General features: G+C 55.3%; 1 protein-coding gene across 2 annotated transcripts in view; it reads right to left on the bottom strand.

Moving 5' to 3' along the window:
- OLFM1 (olfactomedin 1) overlaps positions 1-23,923 on the bottom strand; it is a 39,179-nt gene that overhangs the window by 5,133 nt on the left and 10,123 nt on the right. Inside the window, exons 1-5 of one of the 2 annotated variants that reach the window (XM_058524447.1) lie at positions 20,319-20,767; positions 18,149-18,298; positions 12,762-12,917; positions 10,600-10,819; positions 2,927-3,033 (exon numbers count right to left, since the gene is read on the bottom strand). In XM_058524447.1, the coding sequence (XP_058380430.1) occupies positions 2,927-3,033; positions 10,600-10,819; positions 12,762-12,917; positions 18,149-18,298; positions 20,319-20,468 (783 nt within the window). In that variant the 5' untranslated portion in view covers positions 20,469-20,767. Of the gene's footprint in view, positions 1-2,926; positions 3,034-10,599; positions 10,820-12,761; positions 12,918-18,148; positions 18,299-20,318; positions 20,768-23,923 lie in introns of those variants that run through there. The other variant, XM_058524448.1, reaches the window with a different exon arrangement.

The raw sequence follows: 23,923 nt of genomic DNA, 5'->3' as shown, positions 1-23,923 counted from the left end.
AGGCTGCTGCTGGATGTGGTGGGAGAACAGCAGAGCCCAGCACAGTGCCTGGCACACAGCTGGTGGTTAATAAGTGAGTCGAGGAAGGGTGGATGCAAAGGCAGCCCAGGCTAACCTTGTTCTAACAGCTCGGCGCAAGGGCGGCAGGTACCTGAAGGCTGTGCCGGCTCTTCTGCAGGCCCTCCCCCAGATGGGCTCCCCCCCCGGGGGCTCCGCGGCAACTCAACCCCCTCGGCCTTCGCACACCCCTCTCACCACGCCCTCCCTCCCTGGCAGCCTGCACTAAGCTGACATTGATTTTTGGTTTTTTTTTTTTTTTTGGAGTGAGTTATTGGTTCCCTGCGTGTATGTGATCAAAATTGGATGGGAGAATGGAAAAGATCAAAACAAAACAAAACAGAGCTCTTCCAGATCAATGGCAGGACTGGGGACGTGTCACTTAGCAGGCTGGGCACTGGAGGCGGCGATGCTGAGCACACGGGGCTGGGAGTGGCTGGCTGGGGGCAGGGCTACCAACTGCCCAGAGCACTCCAAGCAGACCCCCAGCAAGCTGACCCCCAGCATCCCTGGCAGCCGAGCCCGTCTCCTCCCTGCCCCGTGCCATCAGTCCCCCACCAAGGCCTCCTCCTCCCGCCGTGCCTCCTCACATGCTCTCCATCACCAGGGCCTCCTTTCCTGGAGGACGATCAAGTCATCAAGCAGAAAATAGATGTCCAGCTACCAAAAGCATCAGCAGCACCTCACGGCTTTGGAACCTACGGCCTCACTGGATGGGGGAGGCACATGGCCGGGCCTCCAGGAGCCCTGACACCTGGTATGCGAGAAAAGAGGCTTTGACTAATGAGCTACCACAAAGGGTGCTGATGTCAGAGGCGGGCTGAGCGGAATCCTCCAGACCGGTTCATTCTCTGCAGCACTAAGGTCACTGGTTCCAGCTCACGGGTCCCAGCAGATCTGCCCGTGTTTGTGGGGTGTGTGTGGTGGGCAGGCAGACCACAGGCAGGAGGCAAGGAGAGGGAGACTGGGGGGATCAGGAGACTCATCTGGGAACAGCAGTGCCTACTGTGGACATGTGTTAATAAAACCAGTGACCAGCCTTTCTCGAGACCGTGGGCAAGTCACGCGACCCTTCTGGGCCTAGGTTTTCTCATCAACGCAGCAGAGATCAGGAGGACCTCGATGCTGGCGGGTCTCGGAGGACCAAACGAGACAGGCAGGCAGCGTGCCCAGATGAGGGCAGGCACACGGGCAGCTGCGTCAGGGGCCCCGGTTCCTTGTCCTATGTTGATGGAGTCAATATATACACATCAAGGGCTTCAACAGCGCCTGGCACCTAGGGCCTGCTCTCGGGTCTGCTATCAGCGTTTTGTTTCTATTTCTGCATGATTGTTATTATCAGCGACATCTGGGCAAGAGCACGCTCCTAACCAAACTCGGAACAGAGGCGGAGTTTTCCAGGTGGGATGCAGACTACAAGGACAGTCGATTAAACTGTCAGGAAATCTGCAAGCACCAGCTAGCTGTCACGATTCAGAAAACAGGAAACACCCTTCACTCCAAAATACTTGACCCCAATGGTATCCCGGGTTTGCAGTCTCTAGCCAGCCCCTCCAGAACTCTGCCAGCAGACGCTGGGTTGAGCGGCTAGGAAGACGCTGCTGGCCTGCTCAGGGTGAGAGGTGGGGCGTCCTCCCGCTGGAGGTCATTGGTAAAGATAAACGCACAGGCTTCGCGAAAGCCCTTCCGTCGTCGCCCCATCCGTCTGCCCCCGAAGGAGAAAGTGTGCCAGAGACGCAGTGCCCCTTCATGTTTTAATACAAGAGATCAGGCCTGATGCTGCCTTCTACCGGACGGAAATGGGGCGGGCGAGGAACAGAGAAGGGCAGTCTCAGGATAGAGAGAACTCCACCCACCATTTCCATTAAAAGTCCTTCGGACAACGCTCAGAAGATCTCAGATTTCTAAGCCCCCCTCTCGATTCTGCCAGGAGGAAGAGTTGAGTTCTTTTCAGTGTTTATTGTCTAAACGTCCGGAAGGCAAGAGGCTGATAGGAAACCAGCCCCAGATGGTTGGCCGGTTTACTCTGGGTGACAGCAATCAGGTTGGCAGATGCCAAAGTCAGGGAAGCCGAAACAGCTTCTCTCCTCCACCCAGAGCCTTGGCCGGAATCTTCCTTTGGCGGAAGGCTCTAAAATGACACTGTCCTAACGTCCAGGGGCCGAGTCGGCCAGGCGTCTCCCCCTCTCATCTCCCCGCTTCCCGAAGGGGCTCAAACAACAGAACCCAGGGCCCCCTCCCACCCCGCCATCAAGAGAAATGTGGTGCTTGTCTCTCTCTTCCTCTCCAAGTTTTTACCCTGGGGGAAAATTCTAGAAAAAAGAACGTGGCCTCTTTCCTATATCAAAAAGGAACATGAGTTTCCATCAGCCATGAAAGGAATGGCAAATGAAATACAAATGAGACGTCATTAAAACAAGAAAGGCCTAATGGTGTCTCTTGCTGAAGCAGGGGCCAGGGATGGGAACGTCCGGGAACGTTCCAGCTGGAGAGAGACAGACCGAGCGCCCACCTGCCACCCACCTGCCACCCACCTGCCCGAGGCACAGAGCCGCGCCTGGGGAGCGGCGTTGCAGGGGCCCGTCATTTGCCATCATTCGCCACCGTTGTCCCCGTATTGCACCCGTCCCTGTGGTCTGTGACTCCGGTCAGCACAGGGACCTGGCCCCTCCCCAAAGTCTCCCAGGAACACACCCCCGGGGGCCCCACGCTCTGCTCAGCCCACAGCCCCTGGAGTGTCTGTCGGGTGGGCAGGCCCATAGGCGTGAGGGCCAGAAAGGTGCAGGAGGGAGACCAGACCCACTGGCTCCCAGGGGGACCCCCTCGTGCAAACGACCCCCAGACCCAGGCCCGATGGAGAGGCACTTACCCTGTTATCACCTTCTGGGGCCAGAGGGTCCGTCATCCAGGACCCGAACCTCGAGCCGGAGGTCTTGATGGTCACAGGGTCACTTATGCCCGTCAACTTGCCACATGCTGGAAGAGAGGGCACGGCGCAGGAGGAGAGGAGTGAGTGCCGTGGCCTGACCCGACTGTCCCCTGGGGGAGGACACAGGGTCCCCTCTGCCCTTCTTGGTCTGGGATGCTGCTAAACAGATGCTCGTGCCCTTGCTCTTCCTGGGGACACGCCAAGCCACCCACTCCCACAACAGAGAGCAGCTGAGGCCAGGGAGGGCAGAAGAGGGAGCAGCCGCTGCCCCCTGGGCCTCACGCCCTCCCTCCCCACAGGCCTGGGGGCGAGGCTGTTGCTCCGGGGGTTCAGATCAACCTCACCAAGACTCAGTTTTCTGCTCTGGGAAATGGAGACGGCAGCAGCCCAACCTCCTAAGGCTGCTGGAGAGAATGCGATGCTAACAGCCCAGCACGTGTCTGGCACAGGGCTAGGCTCAAAGCAAGACGCAGTGTAAGGTGTGATTGGTTTCACGAAGCACCAAGGACCAGTGCGCTTCATTATAGAGCTGCTACTCTGCGCCCTTCCACACTGAGAACCAGGGGAAAGGCTGGCAGCCTTCCCACCGAGAGGCGGTGAGCTTTTCCCCCAGGGTGAGAGCATCTCTTCTGCCTGGAGGAGGAGCCCTGAGGCTGGAGAGGCAGGGTTCTGAAGGTGCTGACAGGGCAGGGAGCATCGGGATGGATGGGACCCTCTATGCCCTGTGGGGACATGTGCCTTCTGTATGGTCCCCTCCCAGGTCTGCATGGCTCTGCTCAGCTGCCATGATTAGCATATGTACACAGTGGTCTGCAAAGTTCAGAGAAGATCCAGGGGCTTTCAGAAGACTGTCACTGACTTAACCCAGGACCACAGTTTAGCCAGCATAATCCGGAAAAGCGGAAGCTGGCCTGGGGAGGGGCCCACTCCCACCTCTGCAGTCCAGGGTGTCCCCTGCTCTCTCCCTGAACTTAAAGTGGGTGAGTATATCCATTAGCATCATCGTACAAGACTGGAGGGATGGAACCCCTGACACCCCGGCCCAGCACCAGGCGCTGCGGTTTCTGTGTTGGCAGGAGAACGGGCATCTGGGCAATGCAGAGGCTTTGAGGAGGATTAAGAGCCGACTGTGAACAGAAGAAAGGCTGGCTTTGCACCCAAATTCCCATCAAGTCACGCCGCCCTGCTCCTAAGTCCCAGCGGCCAGCTCTGGGGGCTGCTGCCTCTGGCCCAGATTCGAAAAAGAAATGCACGACTATTTTTACTCGCCTATCCCTTCTCCGGATTGATTTCGCCTGGTCCGCTTTCAGGAGGAATTATGCACCTTCCCACATAAATACTGTCCGTTCACAGCCTGAGGCTTCCTGCAGCAGCCACCACTGGCAGGGCCGGCCGGCGAGTCGGCAGACCCAGCAGGGTCACTGCTGAGGATCAGCACAAGTTCTCTGGGCCCTGTCCACGCCCCCACCCCACACCCCCCATCTGAGGGAGGAGAGCTGGAGGAGAAAGGGGACTGGGGGTTATGCCCAAGGTTAGCCAGCATCTACAACGACAAGAAGGTGCGTTCTTGGAAATCTCATGAAAGACTGCTTCCCCATGAGGATTCGGGGTGGGGCTCCCTAAGGGCTTCATCTGGAGGAGGGAGGGCGTAGGAGAGGCAGGACCCAAGTCTGCCCCCCAGCGCTCTCTTTGTTCCTACGACCCTGGGGAGTTCTGGGGGGCCCCTGGGAGACAGCAGACCCTCTGAACTGGGGGGAACTGGGAGATGCTAACAGGAGCCATCTCTCGCCATCCACAGCCCTCCTCCAGCTCCTCCTGCTGCCTGGAGGCCAGCGTCCACTAAGATGGCATTGTGCCCCCTGCGCATCTCCTGTGGAAGGCCTTCCCACCACTGAGCCAAGGGACAGTGGTCCTCTTGGCCGCCTGGAAGGAGAAGTCCAAAGGAGCCACTGCCCCCAAGGATGTCACAGTTTGGGGGAAAAGCCTGCAAGTTTTCCATAGGATAGCACACTGCGGGTTCAGCCATTTCCCAACGTGATGCGGACTCACTGGAAAGCTCTGTCTCCAGCCTGCGGCACCCACACCCTCCTCAGTTGGACGACCTCCCCTGAAGGAGACCAGACAGCTGTCCTCTACGTCACACTCAGAAGGCGAAGATGGCAGGTCAACGCCCAACTCGGCTCAGACGCCTGGCCCTGAGCCCAGGCTTCCCGCCTCCACACCTTTGCTCAGGCCGTTTCCTCCACCTGGAATGCCATCCCCGCCCCCGTCCTTCCACCTGTCTTCTGTGGCTCGACCCAAACTGACGCCTCTTCCAGAGACCTCTCCCTTGCGAACTCCACCCACCTGGTCCTCGCTGACCCGTGCTGGTGACCACGCCCTTCCTGGGGCCACGGGCAAGAACGTCTGGGTCTTACTGCCCTCATCTATTTCCCCAAGACTCAACCTGGGAAGCCGTCCAACAACGAATGAACGAATGAAGGAAGGACTCATCTCTTAGGTACTCAGAGGTAAAATCAGTCATCTCAGAAAATCCTCCTCCGTCTCTCGCTTCGCTCTGTGCCCCAGTAGAGGGGATGGGAGGCGAAGGAGGGTCACCCTCTCCTGAGTGCGGCATAGACAGTTTTCCCTGTCAGTAATGACGATACCGCCTCAGAGGGAAGTTGTGCGACTTAAGCGGTTGGACAATGGCGAGCTTCTAGAAGGCCGCCTGACGTGGAGTAAGCGCTCAGTGGAGGTCAGGCACCATTGTCGTTATCGTGAATTCAGACTGAAAAGCTGGGGAAAAGGGGGTTTCACCCTCAGCACAGTGCACTTGGGCTGCCCGGGACCCTCGCGTGGCATCCTGCCCACCCTGGACCTTCCGGCCTGTGGCTGCAGAGAAGGGGGAGCCGGTCGCTTCGGGAAACAGGTTGCAGGTCCGGGTCTGATGTGCAGGGGGAAGCTCCGTGTCGTGCCAGCTCCGACCCCGGCAAATGGTGGCTCGGGGACTAAGCCCCACCCTCTCCCAGCCCCTCAGAGGAGCCTTAATTCATGGGCTAGAGCGGACAGAGAAAGTCCCACTGGCCGGGAGTCCTGCTCCTCAAACTACTGGCTGCGGGCTCAGTTCTCCCGAGCCCCCAGGGGCTAGAGGCCGCCCTCCCCCACCCCGCCTCGCCTGAGTCAGGGAGTTATTTTTGGTTCTCTGTCCAGACTGTTTCTGCCAAGACCTCGGGAACTGACACGATCTAAAAAAGCCCCAAGGCAGAGCCGATCTAAAAAAGCCCCAAGGCAGAGCCGATCTAAAAAAGCCCCAAGGCAGAGCCGCGAGGCGGAGTCTTGGCACATTCAGTTCAGGAAAGCGTCCTTCTCTAGTCACGAGGGCCCAGGATGCATGCACGGGGAAGGGAGGCAGGCAGGGGAGGGTAGGGAGAAGGCTCAGGTGCAGGTGCATGTGGGAGGAGGCTGAGCTCCGGGGACAGCACACCAGCTGGCAGGGCCTGGCCTCCCCAAGAGCCCAGCATGGGTCTCAGGAGGGAAGCTGCCTGCAGAGCTGGGGGCCTGGACAGAGCGGTGCCCCCGCAGAGGAAATCACCCATCTCTTGCTATTCCTGAGGGAAGCCGCTTCTGGACAACAGCCCGGATCATCTCCACGAGGAGACTTGGGCAGGCCCAGGGTGATGCGCCCGCCAAGGAATCAGGCCAGAGACCAGACTGAAGGGACTGATGCCCCGCAGCAGGCAAGCTGGGCCCCGGGACGACCCCCTGGCCTCTAGGCCTATCTCCCTTGGTCCCAGCTTTGATCCCTTGAAGACTGGGAACAGCTCAGCCAGAAGAGTTTGCAAAGCTGGGAGCTTGGACGGACAAATGTCCCTGTAGATGAAATAAGCTGAGACGGAGCAGCCTCCCACAGGGTGCACGTTCAGACTCAGAGCCGGGGAGGCGGCACTAAGAGAGGGACCCTCCTGGACACTCACCGCAGGGAAGGGTGGCCCACTAGGGGATCTCTCACCATGCACAACCCTGAGCACTTCCTGATGGAGCCCCAAGGGAAAGCTGCCCCGCCAGGATCCCACTCAGGCCCCTGCGTTTCCTCCCTGGAGCCTTTCTAGTGGGTTCTCCTGTAGACCGAGGCATCCTAAACTTTACCCTCAGTCCTAAGTGCAAAATCAGTCTGTGCTATTTCACCTACCATCCTTGCCAGCAGCTCACTCGCCTGGCTCCATCCAGGCCCCTGGGGAGCAGGTGGGGGCCAATCTCTCTGCCTCCTTGACCCTTCCTACGGAAGCCTTTGGCATCCGAGTCCCAGGATGGTATCACTGAAGGAAACCATAAAAACCAGCTAGGCACCCCTGAGGCTAAGGGGACATGCCATTCCAGGACACGCTGCGTGGGGCATTAAGTCTCTGGCTTCTGCTGGGGCATCTGACTCTGCAGGCTCTCCATGGAGTGACAGCGAAGTCCCAGGCCCCAGCTCAGGGGACAGGGTGGCGGGGCAGCTCTACCTCTCGCCTGCCTGGGAACAAGAGGAGCTGCTGGGAGCCGTGGGAAGCTGCCTCCCTTCCAGAGGACGCCCAGAGACGAGCCTGACCTCAGTTCTAGAAACAAGAGTTTCAGATTCGAGTTTCTGGCTGGGCTATTAGGAAAAACACACAATCCCACTGAGGAGGGATCTTTAAAAATGGAAACTGAAAACAAACGGAAGCTGCAGCCCTTGTTTGGTTTTTTCTTTGTATGTTCTGGGGTCAGGAATTGGCAGCAACATCGACTCAAAGAGAAGGAGGGCACAGAGAGGCTAATTAAGAGCTCTCTGTGGGGAACAGCAGGGAGACCCTCTTCTCCACTGTCACGCCAGGAAGGTAACTGAGACGCTATTCACCAGACCAAGGAACCTACAGTCCGATTTCACGCCAAGAAGCCAAGGAGTTGAGGGGGCAAGGACGGGAACTGACAGCTACTGAGAGGCTGACTCTTGCAGAAGTCCTGCCCCCGGACGCTCTCAGTGCTCTCGGGCTCCGTGCGGAAGGCCGGCTGCCTCTGTTTAGGCTCCTTGGCGACCTCCAAACAGGCTGCCAAGATGGTCTGGAGACGTTGCCTATTTGCAAGGCTGAAATCAAGATCAAATTAAGCAGCCGCAGGATATTAATTTGGTTCTCCAGTTACTGAGTTTGAATGAAAAGCTAGCAAGGGAGAAGCAGCAGCAAAGCCACATTCATCAGCCTGTTTATCCATCTGTTGTCTGTCTGTCTATGCATCTACATACCAATCAGTCATCCATCTCTATCTATTGTCTGTCCATCTGTCTATCTATCTACCTATCTACCTATGTATCATCTGCTACAGACCTATCTATCCTACCACCACCTACCCTGTGCTGGGCACAGTGCGGAGCCCGTGATGTGAATGACCTCCATGGACTCACACAGCAATCCCAGGGCACAGACTCCTACACCTTCATTTCACAGACCACGAGGTGGCTGGCCTCTTGGGAGTCACACAGCTATCGAGTGGCACTTACTGCTTTACGACACTGCCTCCCTCAGACTGGGGGCTCTCACAGTCTGGTGTTGGTTCAAATCACCCGGGTGCTGGTTAAATGCAGATCCCTGGGCCCCACCTGCAAACTCTGGTCCGGCATGCCTACTTATGCATCACGGTCTTTCTGAAGGAAGAATTAAATGCAGAGGTAAAATCATGCACTGCACGCCAATGGTGGGGAACACGGCCTCTGGGGGTCTCTTCATCCTCTCTCTTTACTCCCAAATCAAACATTTTAGCAGCCTGAGGGGAACCAGGTGAAAGCCCCAAGATCCTAAGCCGTAAGGTGGATTCAGCCAGCTTCTAAAAATAGGCCAAGTACAGACGGGCAGGCCGCTTGTTGCAGGAGGGGGGACCCTCCTTGGAAAGACTCTTAGCTTCTCACCACTTGTAACTTTTTCCTCTGCATTTCCATTTTGCTCCTTGATCCCTTAACTGGAAAACATGGAGGTTTTATCTTGGTTTCTCCCTGGTATACACAGTCTGTATGCCAGGGAGGGAAAAATGCAGCTTGTGGGGCAATAAATAACAAATAAACCACCCCCTTGGATTCTTCACAGGCCAGGAGAGACCCCTCAGTGGAAGTGTTTGGAGGGTCTGGAGAGACAGCAGCGACGTGAGCTCAGGGTCACTATGGGTAGAAACCCAAAGACTGCGCCCAACAGAAATAATCATACAGTCCCATAACCATCAATAGAGCCCTATAATCATTATCACTGCAAACATTCACCCCGGCACCTGGAACGGCAAAATGGGAAGAGCTGGTACAGACCGTCCAGCCCAGACCCCTCCTGGGACTGTCCCAGGTCACCCAGCCCAGGTCACATACTGGGACTTGGGCACAATGCAGCACATCACTGAACAAACGCAGTAAACAGTCCCTCCTATAGGGCTCCTGTAGAGCAAAAGCGTATACGTTAAAACGGATCTGTTCTTAAACTCTCAACATATCTCACTGTCTTCTCTCCAAGACTGGGGAACTTAAAAGTTTATGCCTTAACTAGAATACCTAGAACAGAATTAAAAATAATCTCAATGTGGGAACCTGTTTCAACAAAAAGGTTAGCTGATTCTATTTCCTTGCCTTCTGAACATTCTCTCTCCTCCACTTGACTAACAGCACTAGGGATTTTAAAAAGCGTTTGTTTTTTTGGGATGCTTTAAGTTTATAATAAGCCATTTGGAGTGTGTTCAGGGGGGGAGAGGATAAAAAGGGAATCAAGTCAGAACATCAGATAAAACCTAAGGAAAACTTCACAAAGCAAAATTACCCTAAAAATTACCCTAAGTTACTCTGAAAAGTATGCAATATGAAAATGAACTTGCTTTGTGTTAAAAAACAGTTGGTGAGGAGGGCTGACTAATCTTTATTAAGAAAACTTAAAAATGGAATTGGGATTTAAAATGTATCATTTAAAAGTGGACTCAGACACTAATATGTTAAGATTTGTTACAGTAATTAACGGGAAAGTTGATAAGGCAAGTGGGTGTTCAATCAAGAATAAGAACCCCAAGGGGCGGCCCCACGTTGGGTCCACCTTAGAAAATATGAACAGGGGCAGGGAGCCCATTGGCTCAGAGGGTCCACTCCTTCCAGCTGTTAGGAGGGGCTCCTTTGCATGCTGTGAATGGCAAATCTTCAACTGTAATGTGATTAAATTTTATTTTCTTTTTTCTTCCAGATATGCATGATTCATTATCTCGGGGAGCTGCATCAGCCCTGGTTCTCAACCTGGAGGGAATCTGAGATACGTGTTTCCAGCCCTATTAAACTGGTGTCTTAAAAACTCATCCCAACACACACACACATTCTTCAGATGGTATGTAACATCTAACATCATCCTATTTTTTTCCAGATGTGTAACTCCATGGCATCTGTGAGTTGGCCTTCGCACCGGGTTGGACAATGCCCTAGGATGGGCACCGCCTACACTCCTTAGCTATCTCTTAAGGCAGCCCTACCCAAGAGCCCTGATCTGGCCATCACCTCCCTGGAGCCAGGCGGGCGCTGTCCACTTCAGCACCACTCCCTAAGCCTGTGTGAGAGCCGGAGGCGGGCAGTGCAGCGCCATGCCCCCGCAGGGTTCTGAGCCTACCTAGTTTTTGCATGCATGCACGGAGCCTTTCTTCAAGATTGGACACTCTGCTCTGAAGTTCATCGTAGTCATAGGCGCCAATTTCCTCTTGCAGCTCGTTAAGCACTGACGTCAGATTCTGGACCTCCTCTTTAAACTGCAATACCAATTTGGCATCGGCCTTGTACTCTTCCAACACAGGTATCAAAGGCCTAAGTTCATCCATTTTCGCTTTTATCGCCTGCAAGGTTAAAATAAGCTGGGTTCAGTGCGATGCGTGCAAAAACTTGTAACACCCTGCCTTTGCCTGGCTTCTCCCTAGGTGAGGGAAAGTGTGCATACTCCCGCTTTATTTATAGATTTATTTATTCTGGTCCAAATGAGTTAGGAGAGCATAGGAAACAGTCTTCAGAACACCAACATATTTGGGAAAGGTCTTTATTGTCAGTTTAGAATGCAACATCTTAAGGTTACATGCTTTAAGTCACATACACAAAGTTTCTTTTTTTTTTTTTTTTCAAAAAATGCATTGACAAGGGTTCAAAATATTCATGAAATGCATCTACAGTCGCATGCAAAAGAGGATCCTGGTTGTATTCAAGGTTCCTTAGTGATATGGTGCTAAAGATTGGAAAATAATAGTAAAAATGCGTGGTGCAAAAAGCTCTCTGGCCCTCTTTCATGGTTACATGGGGGTGGACTGCTTCTTCAGTCACTGCAGCATTGAAAAAACTCTTTTAAGTTAGCCCTGCAAGCAAGAAAATGAAACACTGTTGAACAGCTAGCTCACTAGCCTGCCTTGAACAGATAGCCATTAGTAGACAAATATTTTCACGGTCACTTAAAAAAAAAAAATCACCTGTCAGTGCTCGAGTTGGCCCAAACAAACTGCTGGAACAGTTATGGGGATTCCTTCACAACAATTTCTCTTGACAGTTTTAATGCAATTAAAGCATGGTAAAAGGCAAAGGGTTGCATTTCTTTTCCTGGAGCCATACTGCCCCAACTTTTGGAACTGGGAGAGAGGCCTGTGTGGACAATGCTTGCAAAAACGAGCTAGCCCATGGTTGCTAGAGACACCTCATCTTTAGAGGAATCTGAATCTACCAAAGAGAAAGGGTTGCTAGCCTTTCAAGGAGAGACACAAACTCTTTTCGGTCAGGCCCATCAAAATCTCTTTCCCATGATGACACGTCAGGAGCAAGGACGACACGTCCCACCTGCCTCCAACAAGAGCCATGGGCTCATTTCTCCTCAACAGGATCAGGCCTGCAATTATTTTATTTATAATATAGATTTATAACTTCATTAGCTTGCCATCTCGTCTGTATAACGTATCGCTTTAAGAAGCAAATTAGTTCTTGCTTCACGCAGGGAGCACATCAAAGGAAAACATTAGCATAAAAAGGATAGGGAGACAGAGCATCAGCAATTTCTAGTGAAGCTGGAAGGTGTCATTTGACCTGCTCATTTACATCTGGGCCAGATTTCTAATTAACATGCATGTATACCTCAATTAAGGTGCATATAATTTCTCAATTTAATCATTTTGCAGCTGAGTAAACTATAGGTGTATATATACATATTTGTACATATGTATATATAATTTTAGGTCAAACAAACTCCGGCTATGATGCCCAGAGTTCCCTGGAAAAAGAAACACTTACCAGGAAGTGAGAAAGACGTTGGTGTCTCTCTCTTCCCCGCAAATCTACAGTGCGCCTTGTCACAGCTACATTAGGTCAGATGTGAAAAACTGCCCTGAGTGATCCCTGCTCAGAAATGGCTCTAATCAATTAAGCTAATCCTGAGCTAATGTAATTTACCTGCAGCAGCTGTGGAACGACAAGGACCAATCGTGTCGCTTCCCAGCTAATCTGCAACTGGGCTTGAGAAGCCAGGACCTGGGACCCTGGCCTCAGAAACTAACGGGTGCTGAACACCGCTGCTCATGGCTGCCCCTTTCAAGGAGTCTTTGGCCAAACCAGGGTGAAGACAGGTTGCCTCTCTCTTCCCAGAGACTGCAGCCATTTGCAAGGCAAAGAACAAAACTTGCTGGGCTCCTTCCCTGCCCCAAATTGCTACTCCTGGAGGGAAAGAGGGAAGGGAAGCACGAAGGGGAAACAAGCCCAGTCTCTGGGAAAAGGAGGGGAAGGGGGAGGGGAGAGGAGGAGCATACATACCTTGAACTGCCTGGCCAGGTGTTGCTTATGGCTCTCCTCCACCTGCTTGAACTTGGATTCCAGGCCCTTCATTTGGTTCTCCATCTTCTCCACGTACTGCAAGTCTCTCTGAGTCCGCCTGTCCAGGACCTCTATGGATTGAGACATGTTTTGCACCTGTCAAAAAGGCAACATGTTCAAGGAAGGAGCTGTGGCAGGGGCCCGACGACCTTATTTGCCTCCTAATACGTGACAGTGGCCTTGTCCTCACGGCCAGCACACGGAACCAGAAGTGGCCCACGCATTATTTACTAGTTAATCATCAGCATCGGGGACTGTTCTGACCAAGAGCTCTCCAAACAGAGCAGATTGCTTGGTAAACACTTCCTCTGCCATCTTCCAGGACGCGTTCTTACAACCAGGGATGCAAATCAGGGGCGCAGGAGCCTCGGGTTCCTCACTGGTCAGAGTCGCAGGCATACGGCTCTGGGTAATTATTTTTCCTTTTCTTTTTGGAGGTGGGGATCATCTCCCGTCTCTTTATTCTGCAGCATGAAGTCAGCTAGGCAGGCATAAATACCAACCAAGATGAACAGCATTGTTGGGCTCCCCACCCCCAGCTATAGGTTCTCTTTCCCCCCAAATCCCACTGGGTGTCTTGCTGAGAAGGTTGATTGCATAAGTGCAGAATGAGGGAAGGACTCTGCCTGATTTTGCATCAAGCCTTTTTCTCCCCCATCTTGTACGCCATCCATCACCCCCACAATATCATAGGTAGGTGACTGCTCTGCGAACACGTACGTTCAGAACACAGAGTCAGAAATCAATCACCCAGCAAATGAAGAATCACTGTTTTACATCTTTATGGGCAGATCTGAATTGAGTTTCGCCTCAAGATGGAACTTTAATATTCAACAGGATTCCAGAGAGCTTGAAAGAAAAACACTTTTAGTGCAGCCAGCTGCCAGTGCATTTTATTTTCAGGAAACTGGCTCCTGCTTCTGTGCAAATGCATTTGGGGTGGTGGGTGGGGAGGTGGAAGGAAGCTCAGGACTGCCAAAGTGATGTTGGGGTCATTTCCTCAGAATCTAATCCAATTACTAGGGAGGAAGATGCCTCCATAACCGCAAATCTTCATGGCTGATTTTTTGCTCCATTGGAAAATACTCTCCCTTTTAGGAACAAAATCATTCGGGTATGAGGCTCAGCTTTGCCCAGTCGTGACGAGAAGAGATGATAGTGTGGTTTCCATTTCTCATGGTACATCCTCCACCCCCACAAATAAAACGAAATAAAAGAGAGACAGCAACCAAAGGCTGATCAGTGGGAGAAACACTGATACTGCTCCTCTCAGCACTTAACAATGCCTGGAATTTTATGGCTTGTTATCTGAAAGGAACACACACACATTCAATTACAAATTCAGGCTTGGAAAAAACAATACATGGGTGACCTTGACTCTCTCTGAGCCTTTCTCTTTAGATGCTTTATGGGAAACTGAAATGTATTTGCTCTATCACCTACATCTCCGTTTCCCCTCACCTGTCTTATTCTGTCAGTTTGAATAACTGCAGCTCTTCTTTGGAGAAATGTTGTCATGTTTGGTTTCCTTTATCCCTCAAGACCCAGCCCAAATGCCACCTCCTCCAGGGAGGCTTCTGTGATGAGCTAAGCCAGAAGTGGCTGCATGCTCCTTGGTAACAACATCACCGAGCTGGCACAATGCCTGCACAGCAGTAACCCACACACCTGTCCCAACCACCTTCTTGGAGAGGTAGCTCGTGGAGGAAGGGGGACTGGGCCTTCACACCTGTAACCCCAGCACCTAAGGCACAGGAGTGCCCCCCGCAGCCACATGGCTGGGAGGAAGGAACACAAGTGGCAGCTCCAGTCACGACGCCTCCTCCCCTCCCCCACCGAGAGGACATGATTGCTCACGTGACAGCAAAATCCAGAAAAGCAAGGGCTAGAACGCGCTGAGCAGCAGCTGCTGAGTTCACCCTGGCTTTGGTCTCCTACTTCTAACGGGGGCCGTGCACAGCACCAAGGGCTTTTCATTTGCCAGAGAAGGAATGCTCTTAAAAACTTTTAAATAAGGTTAAATTTTAAATTTAGAAAACAAACTTTAAAGATGCCAAACTACTCAGGTGCCTTAAAACAAAATACTCTCCTCTAGTCTTTCCCACCCAGAACGAACACTTCCTTTTCTGGCCAATCACAGAGCAGAGAACGGGGCCTGGGTCACGATCGCTCCCCCAGGCCTTCTCACCCACTAGAGGACCGTGGTCTGTAGCCCCTACTCTGAGCTCGTCCACTCCCTTACCCGTACCTAGGATGTGTCCCTGAGAAGCCAACTGAGGAGCTCAAGATCACCCAGCTACTAACTGACACAGTCCACCCCACGCCTGGCCCAGCGTGGCCGGAGGTGCTGAGCGGGGGCGGGCAGCAGACACACCAGGCCTCCAGGCAACGACCAATAGGACATTTGCAATGTTCCAGGCACCGTGCTGAGCCAGTCATGTTATCTATCTCATTCCATCTTTCCAAAACCCGGGGAGGTAAAGGCTATTTGGAGTCCTATTTTACACATAAGGAAACTGAGGCTCAGAGAAGTTAAGCAACTTATCTACCGTCACACAGCGGTCAGCCACCACTCAAGGCCTAGACTGACTCCATAGCTCACACTTTCAAACTCAGGGCTGTGCGCTTCTCCAAAGAGAACAGAGCTCATGGCCCCCACCTGCCTTTTGCGCTCTATGGGTCTCCAGTGGTCCTCAACCCCGGCCACGGGTCAGAACCGTGGGGAACTTTCAGGTACAGCTGCCAGGCTCCTCCCGAGGACTTGGGTCCAGTGAAAATCAGAGCCTCTGGGTGTGGGACCCACGGCTCTACCTCTGGAAGCTCCGCAGGCAGATGTGAATGTGAAGCCGGGCTGGCAAGCAGCGGAACTAGACGGCATGTGCTCCGTTGGGACCCCAGCCCCACTGACAGAACTCACGACCAGACGTGAGGCCCGGAGGGAGCAAGGGACAGACGCCTGCCCCTCCTAACAGACGGACTGCGTCAAGCAGGGAGGCCCCCTTCACAACAAATGCTTCTGCCCTCTGATGACAGAGTGCCCTCGAGGGTCTAAACTAGGGGTCCCCATTTTTAAGCAGTAACACTGTGGCAGAGATGGGCAGAAAGGAGAGCCCCAGGGCCTGCGTTCCCAGGGGCCCAGAGAACTTTCTGGAACCCATTTCCAGCTTTCTCTCACCCACTGAGCGCCTCCTCCCAAGAGCATGAGGGTCCTGTCCGCGAGCGCCCCGACCTTGCCTCCTGGCTGCCGGAGGCCCCTCCAAGCTGCATCTCCCTCTGCTTTAATTCTGAATAATTAAAGGCCCAATAAAGCTCTGGTCTAGTTTGGTGTTGATAAATGTTTGTGGGATCTATTAAATGCAATTGACTTTAATTCTTTTTAAACGATTTCCTGGGGTGGCTAACAATGGCCAGAGAGGGCACACTCTGTCCCCTTAGGGGGAGCAAGCTCTGGGACCAGGCCACTGCTCCGTGCTCCCCCAGGCCCTTCTTCCCAAGGAAGAAGGCTCCCTGCACGGTCCGTTCCAGACGGGCAGGGCTGGGAGGACCCCAGGACTCCTTACCCACCTCTCCCCTGACAGTTCGGGAAACGGGGTCCAGGAGAGGGACCTGCTTTGCCCACAGTAGTGGGAGGGTTTTAGTCAAGCTGGGCTCAAAGAATCCTGTCCCCAGCGTGGAGGGCAGCACTGGAGTGGCCGTCCTCACAGCACGGGGCCCTGCCCCACACATGCCTCCTCTCCTACTCCTCCACTGAGGGGAGAGTCACGGCTTACTGGGGTATGTGTGTGTTTGTGAGTATGTGTGTGTGGAGTGTGTGTGCATGTGTTTGTGTGTGGTGCATATGTGGTGTGTATGTGTGTGATCTATGTGTGTGTGTGTGTGGTATATATGTGGTGTGTATGTGTGGTGTGCGTGTGTGGTGTGTATTTGTGTATTTGTGTGTAGTATGTGTGTGGTGTCTGTGCGTAGTGTATATGTGTGTCTGTGTGTGTAGCCGGTGTGTGTGGTGTATATGTGGTGTGTGTATGTGTATTTGTGTGGTGTGTGTGGCATACGTGTGTGTCTGTGTGTGTGTGGAATATACGTGGTGTGTGTTTTTGTGTATTTGTGTGGTGTGTGTGTGTGTGGTGTGTATGTATTTGTGTGTGGTGCCTGTGTGTGTGTATGTGAGTATCTGCGTGTAGTGTATGTGGTACACATGTGTATGTGATTTGTGTATGGTGTCTGTGTGTGGATTGTGTGTGTGTGGTGTCTGTGTGTGGATTGCATGTGTGTGGTGTCTGTGTGTGTGGTGTCTGTGTGTGTGTGTGTGTGTGTGGTGTGAGCCCACTTTCCGGGGTGAAGTGTCCCCATATAAAACGCCCTTCCTGAGTCATATATGTGGTGATGGACAAACAAAAATGTACAACCCAAAATTTCACAATGTTAGAAACCATTAAAACATCAATAAAAAAAAAAAAAATGCCCTTCCTCCGGGGGGAGGGTGATGAATGGACCAGAAGGGCCGCCCCTATCTCCTTCCTCCCCCCGGTAACTCCCAGGGGCCCTGATGCCCAAGTCATTGGAGAATCCAGGCTTCCTGGTGCGGAATGTGCCAGGAGGTGAGTCGGCTGCCCCATCAGGAGTGGCAGCCTCTGTGAGGGCCGAGAACGCCAGGCCAGGTGGGAAGGCGGCCACCAGGTTTGAGTGCTGCTCCCTGCCGACCAGCTTTCTGGCTTGGGACAAGTCAGTCCACCTCTGGACCCAGATTTCCACTTCTCGAAATGGTGAAAAATCTCACCAACCCCATGTGGTTCTTGTGAAGATTAAGTGAAATACTGGATTCAAAATGTAGACACAACTTCTGTTCCCAGGTGGGCTACAAGGTAACAACTGAATCTGCTTTTGTACCAGGGAGGCATCCACAGTAGTGAACAGCTGCTCAAAGGCGGGGGACAGACCCCATCAGGCAAAATCCCAGTGGCCGAGCATTTCCGGCTCCCAGGGCGTCCTCCCAGGCAGCTGCTCAGGGACAGCTCTGAGCCCTCGGGATGACAGATCACAGGCGCTACTTGGAGAGACAGTCGCGGGAGAGGGGCCCCACACCCCTCTCCCCACCACCACTGGCTCCTCAGTGGAGCCTGCAGTGACCGGGAGGGTCTATGCCTCTCTCCTATCCATCCATCCATTCATTCCTTCATTTACAAATATTCCGAGTGAGGACATGCCGGGAAAGAGTGAGGCCTTGGAGCTGAGATGACCCGCAGGCTAGCCAAGCCTTGGCGCTCGCGTGGGCACACACATGCACATACAAGTACACCCACACGCACACACACCCTGCACAGACTCACCTTCTCCAGGAGCTGCCTCAGCTGTTTCGTGCGGGCATCTCGTGAACACATGGTCTGCTGGGGAGCAACCACTGTGCAGATACACCTGCCCTCGCTGTCCTGGGCAGAGCTGTACACCTGCCAGCTCTCCTCAGGGTTGGTGGGCAACACCTGGGCGGAGGGAGAGGGAGGGAGAGAAAGGGAGACCGTAAGGTAGTGTACCAGGGACAAAACCAGGGGGCATCGTCCACATCCGACCCCCCGGGGGAAAAGGCAGAAAGCAATGGTCCAAAGACACGTTCTGACCACGAAGAGGGAAAGGGGACCCCAGGAACAGAGACAGTCTCCCGTCAGGATCCCCAGGACTGGAAAGGAGTCAAACCGTCACAACTCTTTACATTTTTTTTTTTTAAATTCAAGGGGTTTTTAAATTTAAGGAATGTTTGGAGTTTTGGTATCTGACCAAATTGATCCATTAAGTAGAAGGGAGGGGTGACCAGAGGCAGGGAAGCAAGAGGCTGGCTGACTCACAGTGGGCACGTAATTCAGAAATAAGATCTCCTCCCGTAAGGCAGGCAGGGGTGGCCGGCGCAGCCTCACTCTGCAGCTCCCTGACGCTGGGAGATGAAGCACGGGCCCTAATAGCTGGGATCCAGCAGCCTATTAGCCCAGAGCTGCAACGACCCTGAGCCCCAGCAATCTTCCCGCTGGCAGCCTGGCGAAGACTGCCCGAGAGAACGCCGGGCTTCCCACTCTGCACAGGCTGCCACCCACAAGCCATTTGGTGGATGTCACCGAGTTGCTGGTGACATGTTGTGCAGGGGTCACACCCAACCTCAGTCCTGAGGTGTGCCCAAGGACCACCAAGAAACCAGAGCTGCACATGGCTGGTGACATGGTGACATGGCTGGTGTCACCTTGCCTTGCAGCCCAGCTCAGGTAGTCCTGACCACCAGGTACACAGGGCAGACACTGCTGTTGGAAAACACCCCCTGAACACAGACTGTTCCCCCACTGCAGCCTGCCCAGTTGCCTCAGGTCACCTCCCTGCTATTTTTAGCACGAGGGCGGGGAGAAGTTGGTGGGAGAGTCCATAGTATCATTACATTTCATTTCATTCATTGCCAACCTCAGAAGCTCAGGGCCCAGAAGCAGGAACAGAGACATTATGAAGCAAACACGGTGCATGCAATTCTCGAAACAGCAGGTGAGGTGAACGTGAGAACGCTCTTAGGAGGGGGTCACACGGAGACCTCCCGCCGGAGCACTGCGCCCTTGGCAGCCAGAAGGGAGCGGGCGAGGACACTCGTGTCCTTCACCTCTCCTTTCAGCTCAGAGGGAGCCGGGCCTGGGCGCGCCCCTTCCTCCGTGAGCCCGGCCTGGCGCTCACGGGTGGCTCTGGCTCAGCCTCCGCTCCAGCCACCATCTAAGTTAGCCCTGCCCAGAAGCGACCCGGGCCACACGCCCCTCCCCCAAGGCATCGAGAGGAAAGGAGAAACGATTTGAGAGGCAGGGCGGGAGGGGTGCACGGTAGGCAAGGGGTCGAGCTCCGCTGCAAGTGGCTCCCGGGGGCCCCGTCCTGGGCCCCACGGCACTCTCCTCCACGGGACCCCAATGACCTCCGTCCGTACGGGGATGGGGAGGGAAAGGCGCCTCGGGACTTTGGAACGCGCAGGCAGGCGAGGGCACCAGCTCCCAAGCCCGCCGCCCGGCCGGGCCCCACTCCGGGCTGGGTTCAGTCCGGCTTTCACAAAGTAGGGCGGGCTCCGTTCAGAGCCCTGGCTGGACCAGCCAGCCCGGGATGGAGCGGCGGCGTCTCCACCCCTCACTTGCAGAGTGACCTTGGACAAATCCCCAAGTCCCCCGCCTCAGCTTCCCAACCTTATCAATGAGAGACTTAGTTGAACGAGGACTCCAAGCCTCCGAGCTCCTGAGCAGGCTCCCCTCGCCCCACGAGGGGACCAGGCAAAGGAAGGAAGCGTCGCCGGGGAACCGCAGCCGGAGGAGTGGCCGGGGCTGGGGGCGTGGGGAGCAGGGTCACCCCGCAGCGCGGAGGAGCCGCCTCGGGACCCCTGCGCGCGCCCTTGCTCCTGCGCCCTGCGCCCCGCGCGGCGCCCGCCCAGCCCTGGGTTGGAGGTCGGGGAGGGAGCGGGAGAAGGGCCCCGAGAAGGCGGGCGGCGGGCGCACTTACGCCGGTGCTGCGGTCGAGCGTCCCGCCGCTGGCCGCCGAGAGCTTGGTGGTGTTGAGGCCCACCAGCGAGGGCAGCGTCTGGGACATCCAGTTGGTGATCATGGCCATGGTGCTCAGCACAACCCCGATCTTGAGAAGCGGCACCGACATCGCGCCTCGAGTCGCCGCCTGCGCCCGCGCCGCGCCGACGCCGGCTCCGCGCCCCAGGCAGCCTTCAGGCGGCGGGCACCGCGGCGGGCAGGGGCGCCCGGCCGTGTCCCCGCGCCCCCTCGGCCCGCCACCGCCCGCCCGCCGCCGCCGCCGCCCCGCGCGCCCGGGCCATGGCTACGCCGCCTCCGGGCGCCAGGGAGAGTGGCCGCCGGCGGCCGCTGCCCGCCCCGCCGCTGCCCGGTGCCTGGTGCCGCCGCGTCCCTCCGCGTCCCTCCGCGCTCTGCCGCCGGGAAGGGCCGCCCGGCTCTGCCTCTGAGCGCGGCGCGGGCTGCGCGCTGGGGCCGTGGCCGGGAGGCGGGGACACGGTCGGGCGGCGGCCGACGCAATCCGCCCAGGAAATGGGTGGATTTTTCCTCTCCGCTCTGGCTCCCCGCCGCCCCCTGGCTGCTGGCAGCGAGATCTGCAAAGCCCCGTCGCCGAGGAGTTGGGATAGGGTGACCCGGCAGCCGAGACGGACCACCGTCACCCAAGTCATAAAAGTCCGCCCGCGGCAGGGCGGCTGCCTAAGCTGCACGGATTGGCCGCTGCCCTCTCACCCTTACGGCCGACAGCTGAGCGAGGCCCAGGCACCCCTCTGAGACACCCCCTCCCAGGGCCCGGTGCTCCCCGACTGCTGGAGACCTACTGCACTCCCTGCCAGCCTGGGCCGCCCCTTGAAACCCAGCCGGGAGGGCGAGCTCCTGGCCGGCTCCGAAAGCAGCCCTTCATGGGGGTCTCCAGCCCCAGCACTGGGGGAGGGGAAAGGGGTGTAAGAGGAAAGACCCTCCTAGGACCCCGGGAAGCCAGGTGCTCTAAGGCCTTTGGGAGGAAGGGAATCTCCTGGCAGCTGCCAACACCGACCAGTGTGGGCTCCTGGGTGTGGGTGTGAGGGGTGGGTGCACGCAGGAGGGGCCCCAGGAGTGTGCACACAGTGGAGGAGCTGGGTGCAGGTTTGGGGCTCTGGCAGGGGCAGGGAGCTAAAGGGGCCCCACCCATGAGGAGTGTGATGTGGGTGGGGCAGGTCAGGGACCTGGGGTCTGTGGTTGGGGGCAGGAGTGGGTATCCTCACTGCTTCCTGTGTCCCTGTGGGGGGACTGGAGTCTGGTGCCCAGGCAGAGGGGCAGGGCAGGCTGGCACAAGCCCCCAGCCCAGGACACGACGTGTAAGCCTCCTCAGAAGCCAGCCTGACTCGTCAAACCCCTTAATAGGGCTTTAGAATGTGCAGGAGCCTTCTGACCCAAGATGAAAGACACATCCTCCAGGCCTCCATTGAGCCTTCTCAGCCATTGGGAAGGAAAGAATTGTCCAGATCACTCACCAAGCTCTTTTCTGCCTGGGCAATAATTAATCTCCCTTCCTGGTTGGGGATTGAAAGATGGGGTTGGGAGGAAGGAGCCGGCCTTCCTGGTGTCCACCTAAGATGGACCCCACCTTCCTAGGGCTTCTCTCTGTGCTCTGTACCCTCTTGTAGAAGGGACTCAATGACAGCCGGAGTGTTGGGTGTGAGACCCACCGGCTGAAGGGGCCCCTCGGATTTGTTTTCCTGATGAATACTCAGATCTGTGGCAGCACCTAGGTCGCAGGCGGCGAATTCCAACAGTTGGGGCAGGACGCCATCTCCCAGTGCCAGCAGGTACTGCAGGCTCTGCCTCAGCAGCCCTGATCCACGAGCACAAGGCACCCCTGCGGGGCTGGGAGCCCTCACCCAGGCTCTGCCTCCTCTCTCTTTCAACGAGGATTTGACACAGATTCAGGGCCACAAGTGGAGCCACCAAAATCACTCACACCCGCTTCCCACGGCAGGAGGACAACGACCACTTATTTTGTCGGAACAACTTCAAATCCAGCCCAATCCAGTCCACAAAACTTGCACGCCGGCCGTCTCAGAAGCTGCAGGCATTTGTCACCTACTCAGCACAGGATGTGGGGTACCCTGTGCTGCAGACTCCACATCAAAACCAAGGCACGGACACGGTGTGCCCTAAACCCCAGGACAGAAGCAACACCGAGATGAGAGTAGCAGATTCCTGGGCCCTTGCAGGGCACCCTGCGTGAACTTCCCTACAACCAACCCAGTAGACGCCATTGCGGGAGAGGCATCTCAGAATGGTCACTCCCTGTGCGGACTCTGGAGCCGCAGCTTGGGGGTGAGCCCTGGCTGTGCCACTTACTGGCACTGAGACCCTGACCGAGGGGATTAGCCCATCTGTGCCTCAGTTTCCCCATCTGTAAAATGGGTTTAATAACAGTAACCTTCCTCTCTGGGGTGTTGTGAGGATTAAGTGAGTTAATGCAGGAGCTGGCTTGGTGCCCAATAAGAGAGCCAGTCCTTGTCATCCCCGATTTGCAGAACACCAAACAAGCTCAGAGAGAACCCTCAGGTGAGCGACTGGTGAGAACACGAGGGGCAGGGCTGGGCTCCGATGCCCCCAGAGACCTCTGCTGCCTCTCCTAAGAGCTGCTTTTGGTTAAGACCATCCACAAGAGATGCTGTGATACAGATGGACAATGTGATACAGATGGACAATGTGGAGGAGGTATGGTTGGACACGGAAACCACTCCCTGCAGCCAGAGCCCAGTTCTCGGAAGGTGACACCCCAGGTGGGCAGACACAAAGAATAAAAAAAAAAAAAACAACTCTCCTGTTTTGAGGAACTTCTGATTTGATTTCACGTCAGTAATGTCCCGCAAGGATTTGCAACGGGGACTCTAAATTTGACGAGTGCCAGCTTGGCTGGGTTCTCGACAGAGGGAATGAAATCCAGGTAGTTTGCCACGATGAAGCCAAGTGCTGCTGCAAAGAACCGCTGGAGGCGAGGCGCCCCAGGGATTGATGACCTGCCTTCCCTTCCACCGGCCAGGGACTCTCTCCGACCCTCCAGGGGACGGGCAGTCAGCGCCGGCCTGGAGATTTGAAACCCCCTTCCCCTGTTTCTCCTGAGCCTGCAGGCGCACTGGGGAGCTAGAGAGGGATCCTGGCATCCCTAAGGGCATGGCTGAGAAGCAGCCTTTTAAAAATACAGCTTTGGGTTACTCACACTAGGCTTGCCAAATGTGGACTGCGCCCTGGAGTTCCTCCGGTTCCCTGGGAGCTCAGCTGACCCCGGGAGGTCAAAGCATCGAGAGTGATGGGAGGAAAAGCTGACTCACACCCAACCCGCTGCCTTTAAATCCTAGTCCTCATCTCTTCATTTCTTGTCTGTGTTTATAGAGAACTGAATAGACTCGTTGTCCTTGCTGCTCCCTCCCAGATGGAGCGTGTGGACAGGACAGGGCTGTGCAGTGGATACGGCCCTGCTCCCCATCCACCCGGGAGCCTGCGCCCGAGCTGCTCTCACCTGCACCCCTGCTGCTCTAGCCTGCACCTGTGCTGCTGTACCCTGCACCCTTGCTGCTGTAACCTGCACCTGTGATG

The sequence above is a fragment of the Diceros bicornis genome, chromosome 28, assembly GCF_020826845.1.
Source record: "Diceros bicornis minor isolate mBicDic1 chromosome 28, mDicBic1.mat.cur, whole genome shotgun sequence".
Lineage (NCBI taxonomy): Eukaryota > Metazoa > Chordata > Mammalia > Perissodactyla > Rhinocerotidae > Diceros > Diceros bicornis.
Note: the sequence above shows the minus strand (reverse complement) of the source record. Positions and strands in the feature narration are given on the sequence as shown.